We start from the raw sequence: 25482 nt of genomic DNA, 5'->3' as shown, positions 1-25482 counted from the left end.
CACGACTGGAGAGAGGGATAATCACAGGTTAAAGAGGTGTGAATTGTCTCAAGCCAGGACAGTTGGTAGGATTTTGCAAGCCCATGTGGTGGGGGGTGAATATAGTGTGACATGAATCCGAGGTCCCAGTTGAGGGCGTACCCACGCCTGGGGAACTTGGCTATCAGTTTCTGCTCGGCGATTCTGCATTGCCGCATGTACTGAAGGCGGCTTTGGCGAGTGCTTACACGATCAGAGGCTGAATGCCCTTGATGGCTGAAGTGTTCCCCGACTGGAAGGGACTCACGCTGAACACAAAATCGACGAGCAGAAACTGATAGCCAACTTCCGTACGCATGAGTACGGCCTCAACTGGGACCTCGGATTCATGTCACACTATATTCACCCCCCACCATCTGGCCTGGGCTTGCAAAATCCTACCAGCTGTTCTGGCTTGAGACGATTCACACCTCTTCAACCTGTGGTTATCCCTCTCTCCAGTCGCGCCGTCTGGACCTGTAATGACTTAATTACCTGCAATGATTCACATTCGAAGTATCATCTTGCATCATTGACTTTGTCTATATATGTGTTTGTGGAACCCACCTCTTTTAAAAAAAATAAATTTAGAGTACCCAATTCATTTATTTCCAATTAAGGGGTAATTTGGCGTGGCCAATCCACCTACCCTGCACATCTTTGGGTTGTTGGGGAGAAACCCACGTACACACGGGGAGAATGTGCAAACTCCACACGGACAGTGGCCCAGAGCCGGGATTGAACCTGGGACCTCGGGGCCGTGAGGCAGCAATGCTAACCACTGCGCCACCGTGCTGTGGAACCCACCTTTTCACTCGCCTGATGCAGAGCTGCGTTCCAAAAGCTAGTGATTCCAACCAAACCTGTTAGACTTTAACCTGGTGTTGTAAGACTTTGGACTGTGCCCACCCCAGTCCAACGCCAGCATCTCCACTTCATAAAAACAGTGCTTACTCTTCCAAATTAATTTAGTGACTGTGAAGCACTTTGAGACTTTAGGAAGACGCAAAACCGATTGAAGATATCAAATTCCATGTTTTATGGGTTAAGTCCCATTAGAAAGTAAAGCTCTCTATCCATTGTCCCAACATGCGCTCCTAGTCAGTTTCAGCATGCATTGGATACAGGGAAGGTCCCTCTACATTTCCTCAGGTGCAGCCTCTGTATGACACTAATATGAATTTTCATTGCATTTAGTGATTATTCATTTTGACTTTCTGAATGGGATTCTTTATGGCAAGGTTCTGATCATTTTTATCCTATTAATCTCACATAAACTTCAATGAACTGGAATTGCACAAAGATATTTTACACAGGATTCTGGCACAGTACTGGCAAAGCTAAATTATATACCAATATCCAGGGCTCAATTTGACTTCAAATTCCAAGTACATGATGAGGAGCCTACTGCACTGCATAATACTGTGAAAAGGCAGTTTCTTATTGTACTATCCAGTCCCAGAGTATCTGACCCTATCTGGAGTACTGCTTTCAGCTTTTGCCACCAAACCTCAGGAAAGATATTAGCGTCTTGAACTGGGGAAAGTGCAAATTCATGAGAATGATACTGGGGCTGAAAGAGTTAAATTATGAGGGCAAGTTCCGTAAGCCTATTTGCTATTTCTTAACCTGCAGAAAAATTACTTAGTCTGAAGAGGGCATCAGAACAAGGGAGTATATCATCTTCAAATCAGAGTTAGGCCATTTAGGAGTGAAATCGGGAAGCACGAAAGGTGATGGAACTCTCGTGGACCCCAAAAGGCTGGATGCTGAGGCAACTATAATTTTCAAGACTGAGATTGATAGCTTTTATCTTGGGCAAGGGTATCGAGAGATATGGCACAAAGGTAGGGTAAATGGGATTGAGATACAAATCAACATTGATCAAATTGAATAGTCGTAAAGACTTGATGGAGGATCTGAATGGTCCACCTCTTAATACGCATCCCACTTTTTCACCCAGTATCAGAGTGTGAAAGCACTATGCTTGACCCATTGGATTATCACTTTTCTTTCTCAAACCTCTGCCAGTGTCCTTCATCACTGATACCTATTTCCTCATACACCCCTATGCTCTGCCTTTTCTTTTTATCAACCGAGGATGGATTAGACTCCATGAGTTCAGACATATCACCGTTTTAACTTTTTTTTTGATTGAGTTCTGTTTGTATTGACCAAGGACATTTTGTGATGGGACTCTTAAGAGTGCTTTGTTTTCACATCGCTGTCTGCCCTGTGTTGATGTTTCTTTCCACTTTGTAATGCAGTGCGATGGACAGCGTATCCCCTTGCCCAGCCTGCAGGGCATTGCAGTGCTAAATATCCCCAGCTATGCTGGTGGCACCAACTTCTGGGGTGGAACCAAGGAAGATGATGTAAGTACAACTTCAATGGGGGTTTGTGTTGAATAAAGAGGAGTTCAATGGCTCGGTGGGGTTACAGACACTGTGTTCCTTTTGCTGCATTGTGAAGTGCAAAGTACAGGGCTGGAGTATGTGTATCCCGAGAGTAATATGCACACTGCAACCCCTGTATGCTAACATCATTGTTGATTTAACTCTTGTTGGTTCTTTATCCTACAGATTTTCACCGCTCCCTCTTTTGACGATAAGATTCTGGAGGTGGTGGCTGTGTTTGGCAGTATGCAGATGGCGGTCTCGCGTGTTATCAACCTGCAACACCATCGAATTGCTCAAGTAAGTGAGATCACCCTCAGTACTTTTTGTTTCTTTTCCTCTTGCTTTCTTCTACTTCCACTCTGTCAAATTATTTTGACCCCCAAAACAATTTACTCTCGCCCCATGAGCATTGGTTCCCAGGTGAAACCCGTCCATCCTGTGCAAGCTATCTATAAGTGGTTCCAGTTTTCAATAGATCTCAATAGTTTTCTCCTGTGCCATCTCTCCAGTTACATAGTTACCTCTTGAGTTTTGCTATTCCTAACCATTGAAGATGAAGTATAGAAGTGATCCCAAGATCAGAACCCAATTGGTTCTGTTCTTCAATCTATCACTTGACTCGCATACTCCCTTTACAGGTTTTCACTTCTTGCCAAATCATTCATTCTAACACAAAGTGTAACTTTTGGCAGTACTCTTTTCCTGTACAAAATCCATTCCATAATATCTCTTGACCTGGAATTTGGGAAGAACAAACTATTTAGAATCTCCATTGTAGTTACAAAAGTTCCTGTCTATTGCCTTGACTCTGGGATCCTCCAGTATCGCATGGCCTTGGTACTTTACTCCCCAAGCATTTGTTGATTTTATTTTTCACAAGGTTATTCCAGCAACATCAAATATCTTCACATTGTGCAAGAACCACAGATTTCAGGTTTCAGTGACCTCCAAACTAAACAGTTTTCTTTGACATGGTGAATTTGAACCTCTAAAATATAAGTTGAGGCAACTACGCCTCAAGGTTGCTCTCCTTATGAGGGTAAATTCTACATTTCCTGGCCTTTTGTATTCCACAAGTCCTTTGGTCCTGATGACTAATTTCACACCAATAACATCAATGTTATTTGTACACAATAGCCAACTGCCACAGAGTCAATCAGAGAACACAACTTATGCAAGGAGTTATCATCCTGCTAGTGACTCAGAACAGCGTACAAAGCACAGAATATTGTCAATAAAACCCCAAGTTACAGCACGGGAAATGCAAAGAGACACCAGACTGAAGGATAAAGTTGAAACAAAAAGCCACCAGAGCTATAAATATGAAACAGGAACCAAAAAAGCTCGAACTACAGCATAGGAAATATAATTGGTAAATAGGGCAATGTGGAGGGTGGCATGGTGGCGCAGTGGTTAACACTGCTGCCTCACGGTGCCAAGGACCCAGGTTCGATCCTGGCCCCGGGTCACTGTTCGTGTGCAGTTTGCACATTGTCTCCATGTCTGCATGGGTCTCACCCCCCACAATCCAAAAAGATGTGCAGGGTAGGTGAATTGGCAATGCTAAATGGTCCCTTAATTGGAAAAACGAATTGAGTACTCTAAAAAAAAATTTAAAATAGGGCTATGTGTGGACTAAAACCAAAAAAGAAAGAAACCATAAAACCTGCAAAATTATAACATAGTCTGTTCACCATTGCCACCCCTAGCTCTTGTAGCCTTGGTGTAAATTCAATCCCATCTGCATTATTAAATTAAATTAATGACTTCTGAATTGGTTTTGCAATTCCCAGGGCAGCTCGAAGCTGGTGACAATCAGCATTGTCAGTGTTACTCGCATCCTGACAGCAAATAAACAAAAGGTCAGGGAACTGGGTAGCACTGCTGCTTCACAGCGCCAGAGACTCTAGTTTAATTCTAGCTTTGGGTGACTGTGTGGAATTTACACTTTCTCCCCTCTCTCAGTCCAAAGATGTGCAAGTTAGGTGCATTGGCCATGATAAAATTGCCCCTTAGTGTCCAGGGATGTGCAGGTTGGTTGGAGTTACAGGGATGGGGCGAGGGGTGCTCTTTTGGGGGGTTGATGCAGATTTGATGGGCCAAATGGCCTCCTTCTGCACTGTAGGGATTCTAATGGTTCTATTTTAACATAAGAATGATGGAGCTTAGCATGTGATCCTTTATCTGGAGGAACTGGAGATGTGAGCTCCTTTTCAGAGGCTTATTAAACTCCCATGTACTTTTTTTTATCACAAGTCTGTACAATCATCTGTCCTAATAGAAAAGGCTATCTGCTGTGTAACAGCAATGAAGTGAAATGGTTTAAAGTGTTCCTTATCAGGAACAGTGCGACCTTTCAGGTAAATGCTGGGATTCAGTGAGTTGTGAACCAGCCTTTGGTGTAATTTGGGTTATGTTTTACCTAAGTATGCTTTCACCCTGCCCTTACCTCTAGTGTCGTGCTGTGAAGATCACAATCCTCGGCGATGAAGGCGTACCAGTGCAAGTGGATGGAGAAGCCTGGATCCAGCCCCCTGGCTACATCAAAATCATTCACAAGAACCGTGCACAGATGCTGACCAGAGACAGGGTACATATTAGCTTGAAATCAGCTGGAGAGTACAACAATTGGAGCCTTTGTGATGCTTAAATACAGCTAGGCTAAAACAGAAACTAGCCAGTAAATCAAAGTCTTCCCATTCTTTAGGTGAGAGGGAGATAGATCAGTAATAACCCATGGGTCATATTATTATTGTCACAGGTAATCAGCAGCTGATACCTGTGAGTGATTACAACACACTCCAGTCGACTATTGAAATGACATTCTAAGCTTATGCAGCCTTTATTTGTTGATTGAAAGTCCTAGATTAAATATTTCTGTCTGACCACTAAGAGACATGCATTGAAATGTATCTGACACATGGAATCAGGCTTTAATATCTGATTTAACCCAAATGTTTTCTGTCAGATGAATCCTGAAGTTTATTTTGCATGTGGTGCTTGATTTTCGTTCTTAATTATTTCATTAATCTTTGAATGGCGACACATCTTCTATTGTTTAGAGGTGAAAAGGCAGAACTACCAATGTTATGTTGCAGTGTGAGACAGAAACTGCAGGCAGTATTACTGAGGCTCCTGCTGTATTTATTTTCAGTCTTAAGTGTCCTTATGCAATAGCAGTTTGGGTTTGGTTAAGTGATTTTGCAAGAGATTGGGCTGTTAATCTTATGTGTGTATGTTTGGGTCTTCTCATGCCACAGGCTTTTGAGAGCACCCTCAAGTCTTGGGAAGACAAGCAAAAATGTGAACTACCTCGCCCATCTTCCCAATATGCCTTGCAACCTGAGATCGTTTCAGAAGAGGAAGCTGCAGAGATCAATCAGTTTGGCCGAGCGGCTGGAACGCTCATCCATAGGTAAGGGTGTCAGTGGATAACCAAATCGCAGCAATTGATTTATTCTAATTTGCCACTCTGCTGAAGGTTTAATTCCATAGAGCCATTCCAGCCCAGAAGGAGGCCATTCGGTCCATTGAGTCCATGCATCTTCCTTCGGAGAGCAGGTGAGAACAAGCTGCATTATTGGCAGGAGGTTAGGAGGATCTCAAATACTAGACCAAGTGCAACTTCTGCTGTACTGGGCAGATGCCAGATAATGGAAGAGTCAATTAATCTTGAACCATGAACAAGACCAAAATAGGGCTGCAAATTACTGCGGATGCTGGAATCTGAAATCAAAGAGAATACGCTGGAAAATCTCAGGCGGTCAGGCAGCATCTGTAGGGAGAGAAAAGAGCTAACATTTCGAGTCCAGATGACTCTTTGTCAAAGCTGGTTAAACATCTGCTTAAACATCCTCAACCTATACAAAAGGGAGCTTGGTCCAGAGGAGAAATTTTACATCGCAAAGTATAAAAGGCTAAATGCAGTAAAGGAGGAAAAATTTGAGTCTTAGATCTCTATTCCACAGTAGAACAAGTAGAAGAGCTTTAACCTACCTGCTGCACACAATGGCAGTCTGTATGTTGTAAGCGGGATGGGAGAGTTGCATGTCTGTTCGAAGGTGTGTACTCAGTTGTAAGTTATAGAGAGCCAACTAAGAAGTGCAAATTGTCTGTTATATGGTCTAAAGGGCTTTATGTTATATCAAATGAGATCAGAGTTAAGCTGTTTAATGCAGTATAAGAGACTACATGTTATAGAGGCCAGGGCAAGAGGTGCAAGTAGTTTGATGGGAAAATGCTGCTCCTGCCCAACAGGTTTTCACTCATGCCATTAAGACCACAAAAGCCAGTTCAGGTTTCTTCCTCTGATTCCTAGTTTTCTATTGTTGTGCTTTTTCTCTCATCAGTTTTTGGATTTGGCTGGCTTGCAGCAAACCAGTCAGTCCAAAAAAAAGTGTATCCTCTTTACTGTCTTCACCGTGGAGCAAGCTATGTTTGGCCAACCTTGCACTACCCTGTCTGCATTATGTTTCCCAAAAGCCTCCTCACAAGGTCTCCATCTTCCACTCTGCTGCTGCTTCATTAGCTGACCATTCCCCATCTTTTTTTTTTGTCGCCCTCCAATTGTTCCTACTCCTCCTCCTTTGATCCAGGATTCGGGAAACAGCACAGCTGCATCACACCATGGAGCAGGAACTTGCGCACGCAGTAAATGCCAGTGCCAAATCCATGGACAAAGTTTACGCAAAGTCGAAAACAACCGAGGTAAGAAATGGTAGTGAAATCTGTGGTGGGGGGGTAGCTAGATTGGATAGGTTATACAGATCGACAGTTGAGACAGACTCAGTTTTCAGGGAATTGGGAGTGAAGACTGATCTATCTCCTGGATAGACGGCCAAGCCAAGCTTCAATTTGCACTGCGTTCCCACCGAGGCAAATATATATTTTTCTAAGGCAGTGCCCAAAGCTGAACGCTGTCAGATGGGTCTCACCAAAACTCTGCAATTTTCTTTCATCGATCCAAAGTAGATCATCTCACACTCTCTCACATCAAGCAGAGGACATTTCCTTTATCCTTGCTCTGTGTTTCTACTACCTAACCAGCTACCAGGCCATGTCCTAAGATAGCCTCCAATTCTGTGCATTTATAATTTGAAAAAGACCGAGAGAGGCAGAGGGGTTGAGGGATACCTGAGACAACTGAAGAGAATGCCACAAAAGGGAAAGGGGGGTTGCAATGCAGAAGTGGATATAGGGCTGAAGTAAATTGCAGCGATACAGTGAGGTCAAACCTAAGTGGGATTTGAAGATGAGTTTTTTAATTTCCATGTGATCAGGAAGTCAGGGATGATGGACAAACTGGACTGAACCTGCAAAATTATTTATTTCTGCATTCTCACCTATAAAGTGTAAACTGGAAGATCTGTCTGATACAGGGAGACTGACATTTCCATGGACCTGACATTTTGCTATTCAGAAGGTTGAGACATGTCCTGGAACTTAGAGTACACAGATTTCTAGCTAGCAATCAAGGGACAGCCTTTGTGTCTCTTCTCTCATACTCTTGTCGGATGCAGTAAAATCATTTCATATTGGATGGTCACATTGTAGAAGATTTACTGATTGATCAGAACTCTGATCAGCTCATAGTTGAGTGTGTTATTGTATAAAAGGCTTTACTCCCATCCTGCTGAAGTTTACAATCAAATGTTTAATTTCTAATTGGCCCTGAAGAGCAAGTAGCTGAGCCGGGAAGGCCAAATGGCAGCTCAATATCACTTGAGGCAGCACACTTGGTTTAGCACCGATGGATTAGAATGAGGAATTCATCCAAGATTCCCACTTCTGTGGAATGAATATGCCAGATTTTGACTATTGTCATTAGTCAGTGTTGTAGTCCCATAGTGAGGGAAAAACAGATATTGAAGAGGCTGAAGGGAGTAATGTTGTAAGTTTTGAAGAAAGTGCAAACTCAACAGTCTAAAAGGATATGTTAACCTTGATAAACCACTGTACTCAAAGAGTGGGAAATGTTTGGAATAATCTCCCAGTTGAGGACAGTAGAGATAGAAACATGAAGGACAATATAAATGTACCTGCAACGTTATGAGAAATTTGAATAACTTCTAGGATTACCTTTGGGGCAACTAAAATACTAATGGACTGGGCTTCACTTGGGGTTGGTGAGGACATAGGAGGCTGGGTTTGGAAAAGGAGTATTAGAGCACGAGGTGTGGATTCTTATGGGATAGATTGGCTTTTATGATCAATGTCTGTTGACTAGTGCTGAAAGCGCTTGTGTGGGTGAGGACAGGATTGACCTTGACCATAGTATTTCATCCTTACTGACCACCCATGGAGAAAATGTTATCTAGACACACAAATAAATAATGACACCTCAGGTGAGACACCAGAGATCACCAGGATTTCTGGAACCATAATCCAGGATAGAATCATAGAATTTACAGTGCAGAAGGAGGCCATTTGGCCCATCGAGTCTGCACCAGCCCTCGGGAAGAGCACCCTACCCAAGCCCACACCTCCACCCTATCCGCACACCTGTACCCTATCCCCTTAACCCCACCTAACCATTTTTGGACACTAAGGGTAATTTAGCATAGCCAATCCACCTAACCTACATATCTTTGGACTGTGGGAGGAACCCGGAGGAAACCCACACAGACACGGGGAGAACGTGCAGACTCCGCACAGACAGTGACTCAAGCCAAGAATCGAACCTGGGACCCTGGATCTGTGGAGCAACTGTGCTAACCACTGTGCTACCGTGCTGCCCATGAGTATGAAAGCATGTGTTAGGAGAGAAGACAGGCAATCAGTGGAAAAGCTGAAACAAATATGTGATCACATCTTCAAGGCCTAATCTGATAGCCTGTGGCTGAAAGATTTACACAAATAAGTCCTGTGCCGAGACTTCCAGTTGCAGGAATATCTCAAACGTGAGTTTCGTTTCATTTTTGATGATTTTCTCATGTTTTAGTGAGAAAGCTGCACTCACTACTGTTGTCCATTGGGGGAGAAGCTATCTGAATTGAAGAGAAGAGGAGGAAGCAAAGTCACACAAGGCTAGGTCATGGGCTCAGAGAAGCAGCTTCTTTCCAGCAGTACCTTGTTTTAAATAGTCTGCATGGATCAAGCCATGCTCCCTGGTTATTTACCAGCCACTTGCATGTGGGAGAGTGAACCACAGTCAGAGCAAGCTCTCAAGTTTTGAGTGACTCATTCAGCACTAATCAGAGCCTGCCATACATGGTGTTGGAGAATAGCTCAGTCTCAAAGCAAGACACCTATGCTGGGAGAAGAGCCCAGTAACCAGTTAAGTCAAGCCACTCAGGCTGTGAGACCCAAACACAATGCACATAAGAGTGACTTAGTGCCAGTTACAGCCAACTAATCAGGGTACAGGAGAGATGCCCTGTACCTGTAACAGCCAGCCAGCAGAGATGTAGGAGAGTAGCCCAGACAGGATCTTCCCTGTTTTGAGGATCAAGTCACCAGCTTATCCTGAGTCAACTTCAAATCTGCATCCTATAATTCACTAAGACAACCTGCTTCTGCAAATACAGCATTTCCCAGCTCTGCCCTTGCTCTCACCACAGCTGGAGTACTGTGACCACACTTTTGCTTCCTGCATGTTCTAATCCTCCAATATCCTCGTTGCTACCCTCCCAAGCTCCATCTGACATTATCTGCAAGTCATTGAAAACATAGGAACGTTAGTTGTAGGAGTTGGAGTCGCTCATTTGGCCCCTCGAGCAAAATGCTGAACCATTGAATCAGACAATAGTGATCTGATTGTGACCTTAACCCCACTTTCCTGCCTGCTGCCTTGAGACCGACATTTTCCCTACATTGTGTTGCTCATCCTACTAATCTCCATTGGAAACCCATTCCCAATGCATTAAATTCAACATTTCCAATCATGTTTGCAAATTGCAACACATCTTTTTCCCGCCTCATCTTGACAACTTTTCAACCCTTGAACCCTAACTCATTCAACCCAATTGTTACAACCTCTTCCAGCCTTAGATCCACCCTCAGGAGTTCCCTTCCTCCTCCATCAGTAAACGCACCTTTGCCTGTTTGACCATTCCCTCTATAGATCTTTCTCTAACCCTTTGTCTTTCCGTGTATCCCACTTTAAAAAGCCTCTTCAAAATCTCTCTTTGACTGTAGTTTCAGTCACCTCCCTTGACTCTTTCATTACTAATTGATGTTTATTTCTTTTCTCTGAAGAGCCTTAAACTATCTCTTGTGCACTAAGCATTCTATGTGAGCAAGCTGTTGCCGACTGTTTGAGAATCCGTGATTTTACTATGAGCTGCAGGTGGTGTGAGAAGTGATGTGCGAGAAGCAATGACACTGCTGACCAGCAGCCCTCAAGTCCTGGTGCGGATTTAAAGCAACTCCACTATTTCTTTTCTCCAAAGGGCCTAAGTTGCAGCCTGGTGATGGAAATGGTCAACAATGGGAAAGCCCTGCACAATGAGACAGAGCTTCTACTGGCAGGCAAAATGTCACTGGTAAGGAAAGAGTTAAATGGAAGAACCAAATGTGTCTCCATTGGTCTGTGGGAAAACACCAGTGAGTTCCAGAGGAGCAGCTAATTGAGTAGTGTCAGCAGTTTATACGCAGAATAACAGAGTGAGTTACAGATTAAAAGCAAATTGAGGGATTCAGTAGTTTATGGATGGAACAAATTATAGACTGGATTGTAATTGAGGGGTTCGAAAAATTAAGTATAAAATAGACTGGAATCTAATCGAGGGTTAAAAATGGCCAATATGCAGAATAGCAGATACCCAGGAGTAAAATGCAGATCAGAATTTGATTGAGGGATTTGGGTGGATTAAATATATATTCATTGATTATACTGAGTGTTTAAACTGCAGGGTTGTTTAAAGGAATTGAGTTTTATTACATGTTTTAAGACGATGTATTAAATGAGCTTTAATACAATTTGGAATTGTGCAATTGCAGCATTCTACATACCGGAATCATGTGGTGATTTTACACTAAATAATGCTTCAATCTCCGGCTTTGATTCCACCTTTAAATCACAGAATTCATCTGATTTTAAGGATTCTCATTGCAGCATTCTAAGATTCAAATGTCAGGTGAATTCTGTGATTTAGAGGTGGAATCAAACCCTGAGATTGATGCACTATTTAGTGCAAAATCACCGCATGATTCCAGTATTAAGTTTGTGCAGATTCAAAGAATGATTTGAACTAGTCCTGATTCTTTCAGTTAATCTGATTTCTACAAAAGATTTGCAGGCTTTGACCAGGGATTGTCCTTCTACAATGTTGTATCTTTATTTGCTGGTTTGCTCCTCTCCTGAAGACAATGCTGGGGTCACGGTTCTAAGTGTGCTACCAGCCTTTCAGTGCTTCATCCAAATGCCCACTTACCTCTATCTGGGGTACTAGTGCTAAGTGTCGGCTGCGAATTAAACTGTGTAGGAAGTCACAGCTGAGGTTGAAACCGCTCCATGCATAATATCTGTGCTTTCACTTTCCAGTGGTGGTGACTAGACAGCATTTGGAAGTAGGGACCCTGCCTGATTTTCCCATTCATGTTCCAAGGAACTGAGACCACTTGTAGCATTGCACCCACTGCCTTGAATGAGACCATGTAGCTGAGCACATGCTGAGAATTGAACCTGGTGCCTTCTGGTCTGAACGACCCGATTGCGCACTACCTTTACTTTGGGGGTATCTGGCTGTGATATGATCGATGAGGTCTATCAACAGCTTTTCATACTGTCCAGTGTTGCTGCAACTCAAATATATCTTGTGCTATTTGCAATTGATTGAATGACTCAAGTATGTCACTTTCTACAGAAAATGCTGGAAAAACTCAGCAGATCTGGCAGCATTTGTGGAGTGAGAAACCGAGCTAGTGTTTCGAGTCCATATGACTCTTCAGATCTCTGTTTCTCTCTCCACAGATACTGTGAAACCTGCTGAGATTTTCCAGCATTTTCTTTTTGTATATAGATTCCCAGTATCTGCAGTATTTTCCTTTTATTTTACTTTCTCAATTCAGTTGCAACCTGTGACATTTGGAGTAAATTGCTGGTACATCTCGGCTACTTCCCATTCTATATTTTATAATGTTTTATATAATTATTAAATCAATAATGGGCCTAAAAGATCCAACATGTAATGCAGACAAGGTTAGAAAGTGTATCTTTGGTTCAGAGCATTACTTGCTGGATGTGAAATCATACACAGTTTTGCGGCAGTTTCACATGCATCTGGGATTCCAGGATTGCTTTAGCCAATAGCACTTCCAAATGTTAGACCGCGGGAACCCAGAAGCTGTAATTGCTTGGATATTCACTTCTGATCTCTAAACATTGCAAGACATAAGAGAAGGATATCAAATCAATCAAGCCAATATACCTGCATCTTTATGACTAGTGTTTGTTTTTGTTAAGTGATTATTGCTGAGCACATTGCTGTATGTTTTCCTTTTCTGGATGCAGCAGTTGGATCCCCCTCAGAAGGACGAACTCACTGGGGCTCTGGCTAATGTGGACCTGCAGCTTCGAAAACTGGCAGAAATTCCCTGGTTATATCAGCTCATTGAGCCAAGTGACGACGAGGTAAGTTCCCACTCGATTTTACTGAATTAATGATTTCTCGACTTGAAACAAATGTTCAGTCTGATCTGTTTCCATTCCCCCCCCCCCTCTCTGGAAGGTGCTGACTGTTCCAGAAATACAACTTGCGGCATTTTTTCACAGCAGTGGCCCATGTCTACTTTGCCCCAGAATGCTGATCTCTGTCATGATCCTCCAACCAACCTATAGAGATCATGGACGTGAGGCTTATCGCCACCATAAGGATAGTGTCAGGGAAGCTTAAGTCCACTCTCATTGAGTGGCTCCAAGTGTTCTCCCACCTAGCCCAGCCTGCCATTCACCTTGGCGCAATCATGCTTCATGACATGGAAAGTAATGAGCAACACCAACCTCCCCATTCACAAAGGAAGAAAGCACTTACAATCGATGATGTAGCAGGCAATTTAAGGGTTAAACAAACTAATGGAAAATCTACTGGCATGGAGTCAGAGAGATACGCCCACATCTGGCCTGAATTACATCGTCTCATTCAGTCATAAACTCATTAGTGGGAATACACAGGATTCCCCTATTCAACCAGAGTGATCCACTCGAGATCCATTGTCCTTCGGGACACTTGTTTGATCAACCATGAGGCCATTACAGAATCTGATGGCCTCTTTTGTCTGTAAATGGGAAGTTAGTTGTGCATCAATAGCATGGCTCTGGTCTTTTGTATAAATGGGAGTGGGAAATCAGACAGCCAAGATAATGATGATGGATTCAAGTCTGGACACCCCAAGAGAGAACCTTACTTGAGGGGCTGGGCGGAGCTCAGGGAGAGAGGGGAAGAACCCTGTTTCAACAGGCAGATTTGGATTTGGATTTTGTCACGTGCACTGAGGTACAGTGAAAAGTATTTTTCTGCTAGCAGCTCAACAGATCATTAAGTACATGAAAAGAAAATACATAATACGGCAACACAAGGTACACAATGTAACTACATAAACACCGGCATCGGTGAAGCATACAGGGGTGTAGTGTTAATCAGGTCAGTCCATAAGAGGGTGGTTTAGGAGTCTGGTAGCGGGGACAAAGCTGTTTTTGAGTCTGTTGGTGCGTTCTCAGACTTTTGTATCTCCTGCCTGATGGAAGAAGTTGTAAGAGTTAGTAAGCCGGGTGGGAGGGGTTTTTGATTATGCTGCCCACTTTCCCCAGGCAGCGGGAGGTTTAGATGGGAGAGGATTTGGAAAATCACAGAGCGAGAGATCATGGAAATCTGTTCCAGACATACTTTCGAAAAGGGTTCTGAAAGAACATCCCTGACAGAAGAAAAGCTGCTTTGTAAATGCAGGAATCACTTTTGCCTTCCTGTGTCAGTGAAATGAGAGCTGTATGTTTATTTGAAGTGTTGTTTAATGGTTTAAAGTTTGGGATTAAAAAAAACACATGTAACCTATTATTGTTAGGGCTGAAATTGAAAAGTTTAAATATTGTTTTTTTTTAAATATTTTTATTCTCATTTTCATCAAGTATACAACCAACAACAGATAACCAACAATAACAAATACAATGGTGATCCCCTGACCAACAACCCCTTTATCCTACAAACCCAAACCTCCGCCCTAAATCCCAAATACAAAACAAGAAAGAAAAAGATACTCCATGATCATCTCATACATAATCCCCAATAATCCATACACTCAACTCTGCCCCCCCCCCCGCCCGCCCCTAATGTTCAACGACATCCAATTCTTGAAAGCGCATTATACACAATGCCCGTAAATTGTAGAATCCTCCCATCCTTCCCTCAGCTCGAACATCACCTTCTTGAGCGTTAAAATTCCAGCAGGGCCCACCGCTATGCCGAGGCGCAGGGCAGAGAAGCTGACCTCCACCCCAACAGGCGGGTCGCCTTCGGGCAATCAGTGAAGCGAAGGCTGAAGCATCTACCCCTGCATCTGCCTCCAGCCCCGGCTGGTCCGACATCCTAAATATGGCTTTTAGGACCCTGGCTCGAGCCTCACGTGCACCACCCATGAGATAACCTTGAAGACTTCCCCCCAACGCCCTTCCAGTTTCAGTCAGGACCAAAACACGTGAACATGGTTTGCGGGACTCCCCCCATAGCACTCACACACATCCTCCACCCCCTTAAAGAGTCGGCTCGTCCTCGTGAGGTGCGCCCTATACACCATCTTCAGCCGTACCAGCCCCAACCTCACGCACGAGGTTGAGGCATTCAGCCTCCGAAGCACCTCACACCACAACCCGTCCTCCCTGCTCTCCAGCAACTCTTCCTCCCACTTCGCTTTAATCCCTTCCAATGATATCCTGTCCTCCCCCAGAATAAATATTACTTTTCTTTTGTTTTAATGAACTTTGTTTACAAAATAACTAAGCCCTATTTCTTATGTTATCACTCCCGGAATGAATCGATCTTTCCGCACGGCATTAAAACTTCTAAAATGTTTCAGCCCTGGTCCAGAATCTTAGCCACTGCTGAGAGCTGACCAGGCAACCGTAACACGTTGAAAAAAACGCAATATCCAGATGGATAGAATCGTGGGACCATGCAACATAAAAAACATCTCATCACTGACCAAACAACCAAGGTTCCTAGCTTCAACCTCCCTAAAAGACAGTGAATAGTGCTGAAACTAATCCACTCAGGAAATGGACGCATAACCATCTGTTTTCTAAGTGATAGATGACAAGTGGCCAAAATTGTGGCTGTGGCTATGAGTCCCAGACCTTGGAACGCATCATATCAACCTGTCCACTAGGAACTGTTGCAGAAGGCATCTCATTTCACCACTCAGTGTCTCAAGAGGCTATCAAATGGATAGCCAAATCAGGCATCCCTTTATCAGAGTTTCCCATCATGACAGAGTAGCCACACCTGGCCTTGACTGGCAGGTTGTAAATGATCCCATAGCAAGGGAGTTATCCATATATCCTTATCACCATTTATTCCCTAACTAACACCACCGAAAATAGACCTGGTCCTTCATTAATTTATTATTTGTGATCTAAATGGCTGACACCCTTCCCCACATACACTGATAATCATTCTGAAATTAGCCATTCACCATTAAGCACTTGGGTGCATCCTGAGAATGGAAAATGCAAGAAATTTCCTTTTGCTGCTTATTTCGAGTTTTTACTTGAAGATTGCCCTCTCCCCAAAAATGTCCTAACCTTACTCTTGATAACTATGTTTTTATCTGAGGACAACGGGTAAATGTGGGATCAGCAGGGCTCCTTGATGAGAAGGACAGGGCATTTTAATTCCTGAGCCTATTTGGTATAAAATAGATTTGCATTTTACCCAATCCTTGCATCAATGATGTGAGTGTGTCTGTGTATCTGAGTGTGTCTGTGAGTGATCAGTGCGTTGGGATTTTCTTTGCTCTGTTAATTATGTGGTATATTGCCAAGTTATTGGTGCTTTACTTTTCTCGTGTCTTTTGTCCAGGGCCAGTTGTTGGAATATTCCAAGCGCACTCGCAGTGCCAAATTCCGTCTTGTGTCAAAGCTAAAAAAAGAGAAAAATAACAAGAATAAGGAAACCAGGGGGAACATGGGATTACCAGGTGCGTATGTAAACTCTGACACTCCTCTACTTCCATCCTTTGTGTCCAGTATCAGTAATTTATGTCATCGTGATCATCATCATTATCCAGTTTGGTTAGTATCAGTCCCATTCACACTTGGAGAGATTTATACAGCACCTGATCTCAAATTGCCAGTGCAATCACATCTCATCAGTCACAGCCGTTCCATTATTTGGATAGTATTTTGAAATGTTTCACTTCAAATACAGCTCCTTGGCTGAGCCATTTGTGATGAAGGCGTATTAAGAAAAATTAGTAATCCTTATTGTTGTTCCTCTCTTTACAATTCCATGTATCATAATGGCACCACAGGCTCCTCTGATGTAGATCACTGGATACAAATCACTCACAAATCCTGTAGATTAGCCCTGAAGCCATTGTCCACTGAAATTGGGAGGCAGTAGAAGGCACATGATTCACAATGGTGATTAACAGTTCTACCTTGGTCTCCCACATGTGTTTGGCGAATGCAGGTGGAAATGAATTCAAAACCAGAACATTAAACCTCACTTTCCCAATTGTCCTTTGGCATAATGTGCTGCCAGACACTAAAAGCATGTAGAGAAGATCCCAGGTTTGATCTGTTCATGTGCTCTAAATTGGCCTTTTGTCTTAAATTCTCTGTCAGAAGGCAGGTCCAACCCACTGCACCACAACCTGCACTATACCTTATAGAAGGGAAAATATTAGTTCACATTCTGAAATTTAAAAAAATGCTGGCATAACGCAGCAGGTCTGACAGCATCTGTGGAAAGAGAAGGAGAGTTAATGTTTCAAGTCCGTATGACTCTTCTTCTCAGCTTATTTCTCCCCCTCTAATTCTGAAGCATAGTCATATGGACTCAAAACGTTAACTCTGCTGCGAGACCTGCTGAGTGTTTCCAGCATTTTCTGTTCTTATTTCAGATTTGCAGCATCCTCTGTATATTGCCTTTATTTTCCCTCAGATTTCCATTTGTACTGGAAAGTTAGGGATGAAGACAGGATCAAACTTGACTGTGAGGCTTCTAACAGTGGTATACCATACCAACATTCTCTTTCCAGACCAGAGGGTGGGCACAGGTTAGATACTGGAGGAACGCTGCAGCTGTTACAGTTGTAGAGACTTGCTTGTTAACCTTGTCTCGGAATAAATAACAGCTCAGATCAGAAGGGAATCTCTTGCCTGAATCTGCACCTGTGCACAACTGTCTATATCTGGACCCTATGCAGAATCTCTCTCTTCCACCTGAACCTTCTGCAGAATTTCCCCTCCAATGTGAAAACTCTCACGTTCTGAATGTTTAAGCGTAATAATGAATTCTAACAAAATCAAAGTGCATTCTATGCTCGTTGTTTTCTGATTAAAGAGCCAATTGTTTTATCTTTTGGTCGGCATTAATGAATTGCTCAATCAATTGAAGGTGTGCTCCAGGCCACAATTTTAAGTGGAACCTACATTAATGAATTCCGCAGGGTTCTCTGTAGAGCTAGTTTAAGTGCTATTTGGACATAAAATGTTACTTAATACCATAACTCTAGTCCCCATCAGCCCAAGTTCATTCCACATATCCTTACTCATACTGGTTTAGCACAGTGGGCTAAACAGCTGGCTTGTAATGCAGAACAAAGCCAGCAGCGCAGGTTCAATTCGCGTACCGGCCTCCCCGAACAGATGCCAGAATGTGGCGACTAGGGGCTTCTCACAGTAACCATTGAAGCCTACTTGTGACAAGCGATTATTATTATTATTACTATGCTCAAATCGAAAGTTTGTGTCTTGTTTCCTAACAGGCAGGGGAATGCAAACCAGCTTTAAGATAACTTGAGCAGATGTGTCAGGAGTACTTAACAAGGGAGTGGGTGGAAGGCACAATCAACATATACTCCATTTTGTTTTCCCCTCTCTTGTACTCCCCTTTCACTGTTGACAGTGTTAATTTTCAGTGAGTTAGAGATTTCACAGGTGCAAGCAACTTCTAGCAGTTAAATCAAATGACCTTTCTTCATGTATGATCCTGGACAGTGAGAATCAGCAGAGTATTGGACCCTGGGTCATTACAACCCAATTCTTTCTTCGCCCAGTATTCTTCTCATCGAGGGGAACAGGAAGTGAGGGCAACTGCCTCCACTGCTTTCACCCCACCCATTGGACAAAGACTGCATGTAGCATTCTAACTGCAACTGGCTGACATCAGCCAACTCAAAACAGATCAGAGGTAGGATTTGGGTGCTGCTGATCTGGGTGCCTCAGTACAACAGCAGAATGTGCATTATCAATGAGATATCATAGATCCCCTCCTCTCATTGACTATCCAGATTCTTAAGCACACTACAGCAGAGAGATTGGGATATGTGCGAGACAGGAGGGACTTTTATATATTTGCTAATGTAGCCTGGAGCTATCCACTCAACAACAGGTATTTGATTTCAGCAGCTGTGCCGGACTCCCAATTACATTGTGTGCTTATTGATTCATGGTGTTTCCCTGAAATGCCCCTTGTGAGATTAGCTAGTGGTGTACTCTGCATTCTCTGAAACTTCTGTGGGCCTTTTTTTTGCTAGCGGGTGATGGTTGTGCATTTCTCTTTGCCTTTGGGATTGTGGGTACTGAAGGTGGCGCTGCTCTTCGCTTTCCCACAGTGCATCAGTGGGGTACTGAGGAGGTGGCAGCCTGGTTAGAGCATCTTAGCCTGTTCGAATACAGAGAGATCTTCATCCGGCACGACATCCGTGGCTCAGAGCTCTTGCATCTGGAAAGACGAGACCTAAAGGTATTGCAAGTGACGTTTTCACTTCTGCATGAATGACAAACTAATGCGGCCTGCCTTTATCAGTACTGACTTTCTGCTTTAACTTGCTGTGTGTGCTGAGATCACATCATTTCGAAGGTACTGTGAAGCCATGAGCTGTAAAGAACAGTTACAGAATGCTTAGGGGAATCACTGTACACTGGCTGCTATGCACCCACAAACCTTTCAAGTCAAAATGCCCAAGTGATGCTAAGAATTTTGTGAAAGGAAAAAGATATCTGAGAAAGAAAAGAGCGAGTTCTACCCAAAAATATTTTTAGAATGGCTTTTGAGAGTAGCTTCAGGCTTACTATAGAGCGAAAGATAATTTTTAAAAGAGTCAAAAATTATTTCATAGCATTTACAGTGCAGAAGGAAGCCATTCGGCCCATCGAGTCTGCACCGGCTCTTGGAAAGAGCACCCTACCCAAGCCCATACCTCCACCCTATCCCCATAACCCAGTAACCCCACCCATCACTAAGGGCAATTTTGGACACTAAGGGCAATTTAGCATGGCCAATCCACCTAACCTGCACATCTTTGGACTGTGGGAGGAAACCCACGCACACACAGGGAGAACGTGCAGACTCCGCACAGACAGTGACCCAAGCCGGGACCTGGGACCCTGGAGCTGTGAAGCAATTGTGCTAACCACTATGCTTCCGTGCTGTACCGGACTATAGTTCAAGCTAAATAGCTGGGACTCATTTTAACCTGAAGGCAGTTCTGTGCAGGGGTGACTGTTGTGAAGATGGGAACACTAAAAGAACAGGTTTCCCCAGTGTCTTGCAGAAACTGAGTGGGTTTTGCCAATAGGCAACTTGATTGATGACCTATAAGCCTTTTCATTTCATGAAAATTGGAAAGTCAGCCGCCTTTGGTAAAAAAAATAATTTAAAAGAAAGGCATGGAACCTCATTAGAATATTTAAATGATCAACCGTTTTCCACAAGTTGATTAGTCACCTGCCCTTTTGCCCAGGTTGAAACCAGAAGTTGATGGGATCAAGGTGGATGCAGTTTCTGTTTAATTTTTTTTGTACTTTAATCTCTGGCACAACCTGAGCCTACCAGTGCTTTGATGTTGAGATTTAGCCCATTGACTCTCTGCTGTGAGTGCGTGCCAGGCTGAATTCCTGGACTGGGAATCACTGGCTTTTAAATTATTTTGGCCTCAGTGGAGGAGAAGGTTACAGATTAAAGATTGAGGTTTGTACCAACACCCTGATGTGATGCCAGCTGCTGACCTGGCTTCCTGAGTATCTTGCAAACTGCTTCTTTCCTTCAGTTGCTTACGCCGCTAGATCTCTCAATCCCTCAGGGTAGTTACTGTCTAATCTCAAATATCTGGAATGTTTTGTTAACAAATTGTTGCATAGGAACTGCTCCATTTTGTTCAGGATCTTTTATCCTTACAGGAGTCGGCATTCACGTACAACCCAACTACATGTGTATGTGTGTATATATGAACAATCTTGCATATATATGTCTTTCCTGTCCACACTAACATTACATCCCATGTCAAGGTTTTGCAGCAAATTTTTGCATATCAATGTGGATCAGAATTCCCTAATATGACCCTACATGCTTGTAACACTCAAAATTTAGAGTATTACTCTTGAATAAATGGACAGCTTAATGCTTAGGGGCATCCTGACTACTTTTAGGTGTCCCCTTTCTCCTCAGCCCCCTGATGTTTCATGTCACCATTACTGCTGGCCAGGCTTGCACCCACATCGCAGGAATTGCAAGCCACAACATCTGGCACCTGATGTCATCCATCACCTCAAACACATGATCAAATTCACAATGACATGCACTCACAGTGAACACTGCACAACTACACAAACTTAATGAGCATTTTAAATGTGGATTGATTTGCACCATTCGATATGGACTCCTTTGCTGCCCAGACTGATACTAATTGGAATATTTCTGAGTAAGATAAGTTGGGAAAATTATTAGAGGGCATCAGCTCACCGCACAAAACTGCAACTGATTCATCACAAATTAGCAATCTCACTCAGGCAACGGCAGGCAGGGGGAACAGAAAATTATTTTACACAGCCCCATCAAGCACCCCAAATTTAGGCACAACGCTTTTCTGGGGTTCCTTGATGGGGCTGTGTAAAGAGAGCTTTACTCTGTCCTGACTTGGAAATGCTTGATGGGACATTGTGGTGGGACCCTTGTGCAGCATCCAGCCCTCCAAATGAGCTCACAACTTGCTGCTGATGAAATGACTGGTTACAAAGAACTTGTATCAGGGATGGTATGCACCAGTAGGTTGGATGTTGCATCCTAGTGGATTATCCAATATGTGCCAGTGTAATAAACAGTATAGACCATTGGAATATAGCTTTTTAACACCATGGTATGTGCTGAATACCAATGGAAAAGCACTGTGGCCTCGCAGGATAGTCACAGTGTTCCAGAGACTATATAATGTGTACTGTGTGTACCTCATTATTCAATATTTTCTGAATAGACTTTGATGAGGCCAGAAGCGAAATATTTTGACCATGACTAGTGCTGACTTGTGCAACACCAAGAATGAAGGGACTCCTACTCTCTTTAATTTAAATTCTCCCCTTCCCCTCCCTGATCAAGGACATACTTCATTTCAGGCAAAGAGGGCAAGTTGGGGTAAGCATTTGAACGGAATAACAAAACTGTGTTATAGGAAAGAGGTATAATTAGTTCCAGTCAGTAGTCCTGAAACATTATCTTAGCTATTTAACCCAAATTCCTTTATAGGTTACTGGCTTTCACTAGCCTACATTTTGACTAAGATTGTTCTAGTATTTACCAAACTAACACTGGCAATAAACACCTGTCCTCTAACCTGTGTTTGACAGGACTTGGGGATAGCGAGAGTGGGCCACATGAAACGAATCCTACATGGGATCAAGGAGTTGAGCCGGAATACTCCTGTCAGCGAAGTGTGATGTACGTGTTCAACTCCTGTGTGTACAGAGCTACCTAAACCTCCAGCCCGTTTCTTAGCAGATGAGAGAGGCTAACCTTGGTCTGTATGTGTAAGCCTCACCATCAGCTAATCGGAGGGTATTGCCTTGGAGCAGCTAACAGATATCTCACCCAATAGAAAAAGGGAACGAGGCTTATCCAATCAAGCTGATGCTGCATTCAAGTTAAAAATGTGTCAAATCAGAATTGAAGTTACCTCAAGACAAGTATGGAGTTACGTTGGATTTTACTCCAAAACTCATCCAGAAGTAAGGCTGAATGTGATTGGTCTAACATTGAACAGTGATCCCAATGAAGAGGAATCATGACCCTTTGACAGAGGAATGTACTGCACACCAGTGACTTAATCTCAGAAACTCTTCGCAAAAGGGACAACGCATCTCTTTTTTAATATAATAGGTGACCAAATGAAACTGCAATTGGGACAGAACCCATAGTAACTCACATCCACAGACATTAATTGCACCTTTTCATAGTGATATCCGTTGAAGTAATTGTGGAGCCCTACATTTCTCTCTCATCCCAGGATCTACCCACACGTCTTTTGCAAATACCAACTTGAAGAACACGGAAGCACTATTACAATGTCTTCCTACATTAGTTGCCCTCAAAACCCTTGTTGTCACGTTGTTTCTCATTGCCTAGGTGACTCACACATTGATGTCCTCAGACTGATTCATGTGTCCCAGGCAATGCCGCAATTAGAACAGCACAGCTTTCTATCTGCTTCTAGAGCCAGTGTAACTCTACAGTAACAGTGCAGCATTCTCAAGTAGTCTTGCATGATACAGTCCTGAAGTATCAGAGATATATGAGAATTAGTCATGGAGTGTATGAGATTTGTGAGTCTGTCTTGGGGAGACTGGATGTGTGAGAGTCAGTCTTGGCAGTTTTGAGGAGGTGTGTGTCAGTCCTGGAGTGTCTGGGATGTATGAAAGTCAATCCTGGAGTGCCTTAGATGTGTGAGAGTCAATCCTGGAGTGTCTTATGTGGGAGCCTATCCTGAAGTATAATTCATTTACAGGATGTGGGCTTCGCTGCATTTACTACCCATCCTTTGTTACCCTTGAGAAGGTGGTGGTGAGCTGCCTTCTTGAATTGCTGCACTCTGTGAGGTGTAGGTACTCCCACTGTGCTGTTAGGGAGTTCCAGATTCTAACCCAGCGAGAGTGAAGGAATGGCTATATAGTTTTGAGTCAGGATGGAGAGTAACTCCTGCCCTTATCCTAGCCGATAGAGGTCGTGGGTTTGGAAGGCACTGCGTTAGGAATCTTGGTGAGTTCCTGCAATGCATCTTGTAGATGATACACACTGCTGCTGCCATTCGCTGGTGGTGGAGGCAGTGAATATTTGTGGAAGCAGTACGAAGCAAGCAGGCTGCTTTGTTTTTTTTTGTTTTTTAAAATAAATTTAGTGTATCCAATTAATTTTCTCCAATTAAGGGGCAATTTAGTGTGGCCAATCAACCTACTCTGCACATCTTTTGGGTTGTGGAGGCGAAACCCATGCAAACATGGAGAGAATGTGCAAACTCCACACGGACAGTGACCTAGAGCCGGGATTGAACCTGGGACCTCGGCGCCGTGAGGCAACTGTGCTAACCACTTGCGCCACCGTGCTGCCTTCAGGCTGCTTTGTCCTGGATAGTCGTGAGCTTCTTGAGTGTTGTTGGAGATGCAGTCATCCAGGCAAATGGAGAGTTTTCCATCACACTCCTGACAAGTACCTTGTAGGACAGGCTTTGAAGCGTCAGGAATTGAGTTACTCGCTGCAATATTCCCAGCCTCTGACCTGCTTATGTAGTCACAGTATTAATATGGCTTTTAGAACAGCACAGCTTTCTATCTGCTCATAGAGCCAGTGTAACTCTACAGTAACAGTGCAGCACTCTCAAGTAATCTTGCACGATACAGTCCTGAAGTATCAGAGATGTATGCGAATTCGTCATGGAGCATATGAGATTTGTGAGACTGTCTTCGGGAATCTGGATGTGTGCGAGTCAGTCTTGGCAGTTTCTAGGATGTGTGTGTCAGTCCTGGAGCGTTGGATGTATGAGAGTCAGTTCTGGAGTATTTAGGATGTGTGTTTGTCAGTTTGAAAATGTACAGTCTGCATTTATCTAGTACCTTTTATGATCTCAAAGCCCATTAGACCTCTTAAAATAAGATGTCTACCATTTAAGATGGAGATAACGAGAAACCTTTTCTCTCGAAGGATCATTACAATGTGGAATTCTCATCCCAGAAAACAATGGAGGCTGGGCCATTGAATATAGACAGATTTTTCCTCAACAAAGGAGTCAAAGGTTAAAATAGTCTTTATTGTCACAGGTAGGCTACATTAAAACTGCAATGAAGTTACTGTGAAAAGCCCTAGTCGCCACATTCCAGCTCCTGCTCGGGTACACAGAGGGAGAATTCAGAATGTCCAATTCACCTAACAGCACGTCTTTCAGGACTTGTGGGAGGAAACCGGAGCACCCGGAGGAAACCCAGGCAGACACACGGAAAACGTGCAGACTCCACACAGACAGTGACCCAAGCCGGGAATCGAACCTGGGACCCTGGAGCTGTGAAGCAACAGTGCTACCACTGTGCTACTGTGCTGCCCTACAGGTTATGGGAGGGAACAGACAGAAAAGGAGTTGAGACAACAACCAGATCAGTCTCAAAGAGCTCACTGGCCTATTCCTGCTCATAAGTCCTACGTTCCTAGCTTCCGAGAGTCAATTAGGTTCTTTTGAAGTGTAGTCACTGTTGTAATTCAACAAATACACGTACAATGTTCCCACTAAACCACTTGGTACTGACTAGTTTATTTTTAGCACTGTTGCATGAGGGATAAATGTTGCCCATGACAGCAAAGGAAGCTCCCCTATTCTTCTTCAAATGCCATGGGAACTTTGACATCCTCTTCAGAGGACAGACTAGTTTAATGTCTCATCCAAAATACAGCACCTCCAACAGTGCAACACTCATTCTGTGCTGCCAGTGTTATCTGCTGAGCCACAGCTGTTATGTGGATCATCTCGGATGTGAGAGAATGGATCCTGGAACATCTGGGATGTGAGAGAGTGAACCCTGGAGTGTCTGGGATATGGGTGTGAACCCTGGAGTGTCTGGGATATGGGAATGAATCCTGGATTATCTGGTATGTGC

At 43.4% G+C, this 25482-nt stretch overlaps 1 protein-coding gene across 6 annotated transcripts in view; it reads left to right on the top strand.

Annotated features, from left to right (window-relative positions):
- LOC119975916 (diacylglycerol kinase delta-like) overlaps positions 1 to 23683 on the top strand; it is a 169963-nt gene extending 146280 nt beyond the window's left edge. For 4 of the 6 annotated variants that reach the window (XM_038815858.1, XM_038815857.1, XM_038815861.1 and 1 more), the window contains 10 exons: positions 2286 to 2393; positions 2601 to 2714; positions 4873 to 5007; positions 5678 to 5832; positions 7013 to 7124; positions 10808 to 10900; positions 12871 to 12990; positions 16427 to 16544; positions 19161 to 19318; positions 22195 to 23683. In XM_038815858.1, the coding sequence (XP_038671786.1) occupies positions 2286 to 2393; positions 2601 to 2714; positions 4873 to 5007; positions 5678 to 5832; positions 7013 to 7124; positions 10808 to 10900; positions 12871 to 12990; positions 16427 to 16544; positions 19161 to 19318; positions 22195 to 22284 (1203 nt within the window). In that variant the 3' untranslated portion in view covers positions 22285 to 23683. The remainder of the gene's footprint in view (positions 1 to 2285; positions 2394 to 2600; positions 2715 to 4872; positions 5008 to 5677; positions 5833 to 7012; positions 7125 to 10807; positions 10901 to 12870; positions 12991 to 16426; positions 16545 to 19160; positions 19319 to 22194) is intronic. The other 2 variants (XM_038815860.1, XM_038815859.1) reach the window with 1 other exon arrangement.
- The last annotated feature ends 1799 nt before the right edge of the window (positions 23684 to 25482 follow it).

Source organism: Scyliorhinus canicula, chromosome 13, assembly GCF_902713615.1.
Source record: "Scyliorhinus canicula chromosome 13, sScyCan1.1, whole genome shotgun sequence".
NCBI lineage: Eukaryota > Metazoa > Chordata > Chondrichthyes > Carcharhiniformes > Scyliorhinidae > Scyliorhinus > Scyliorhinus canicula.
Note: the sequence above shows the minus strand (reverse complement) of the source record. Positions and strands in the feature narration are given on the sequence as shown.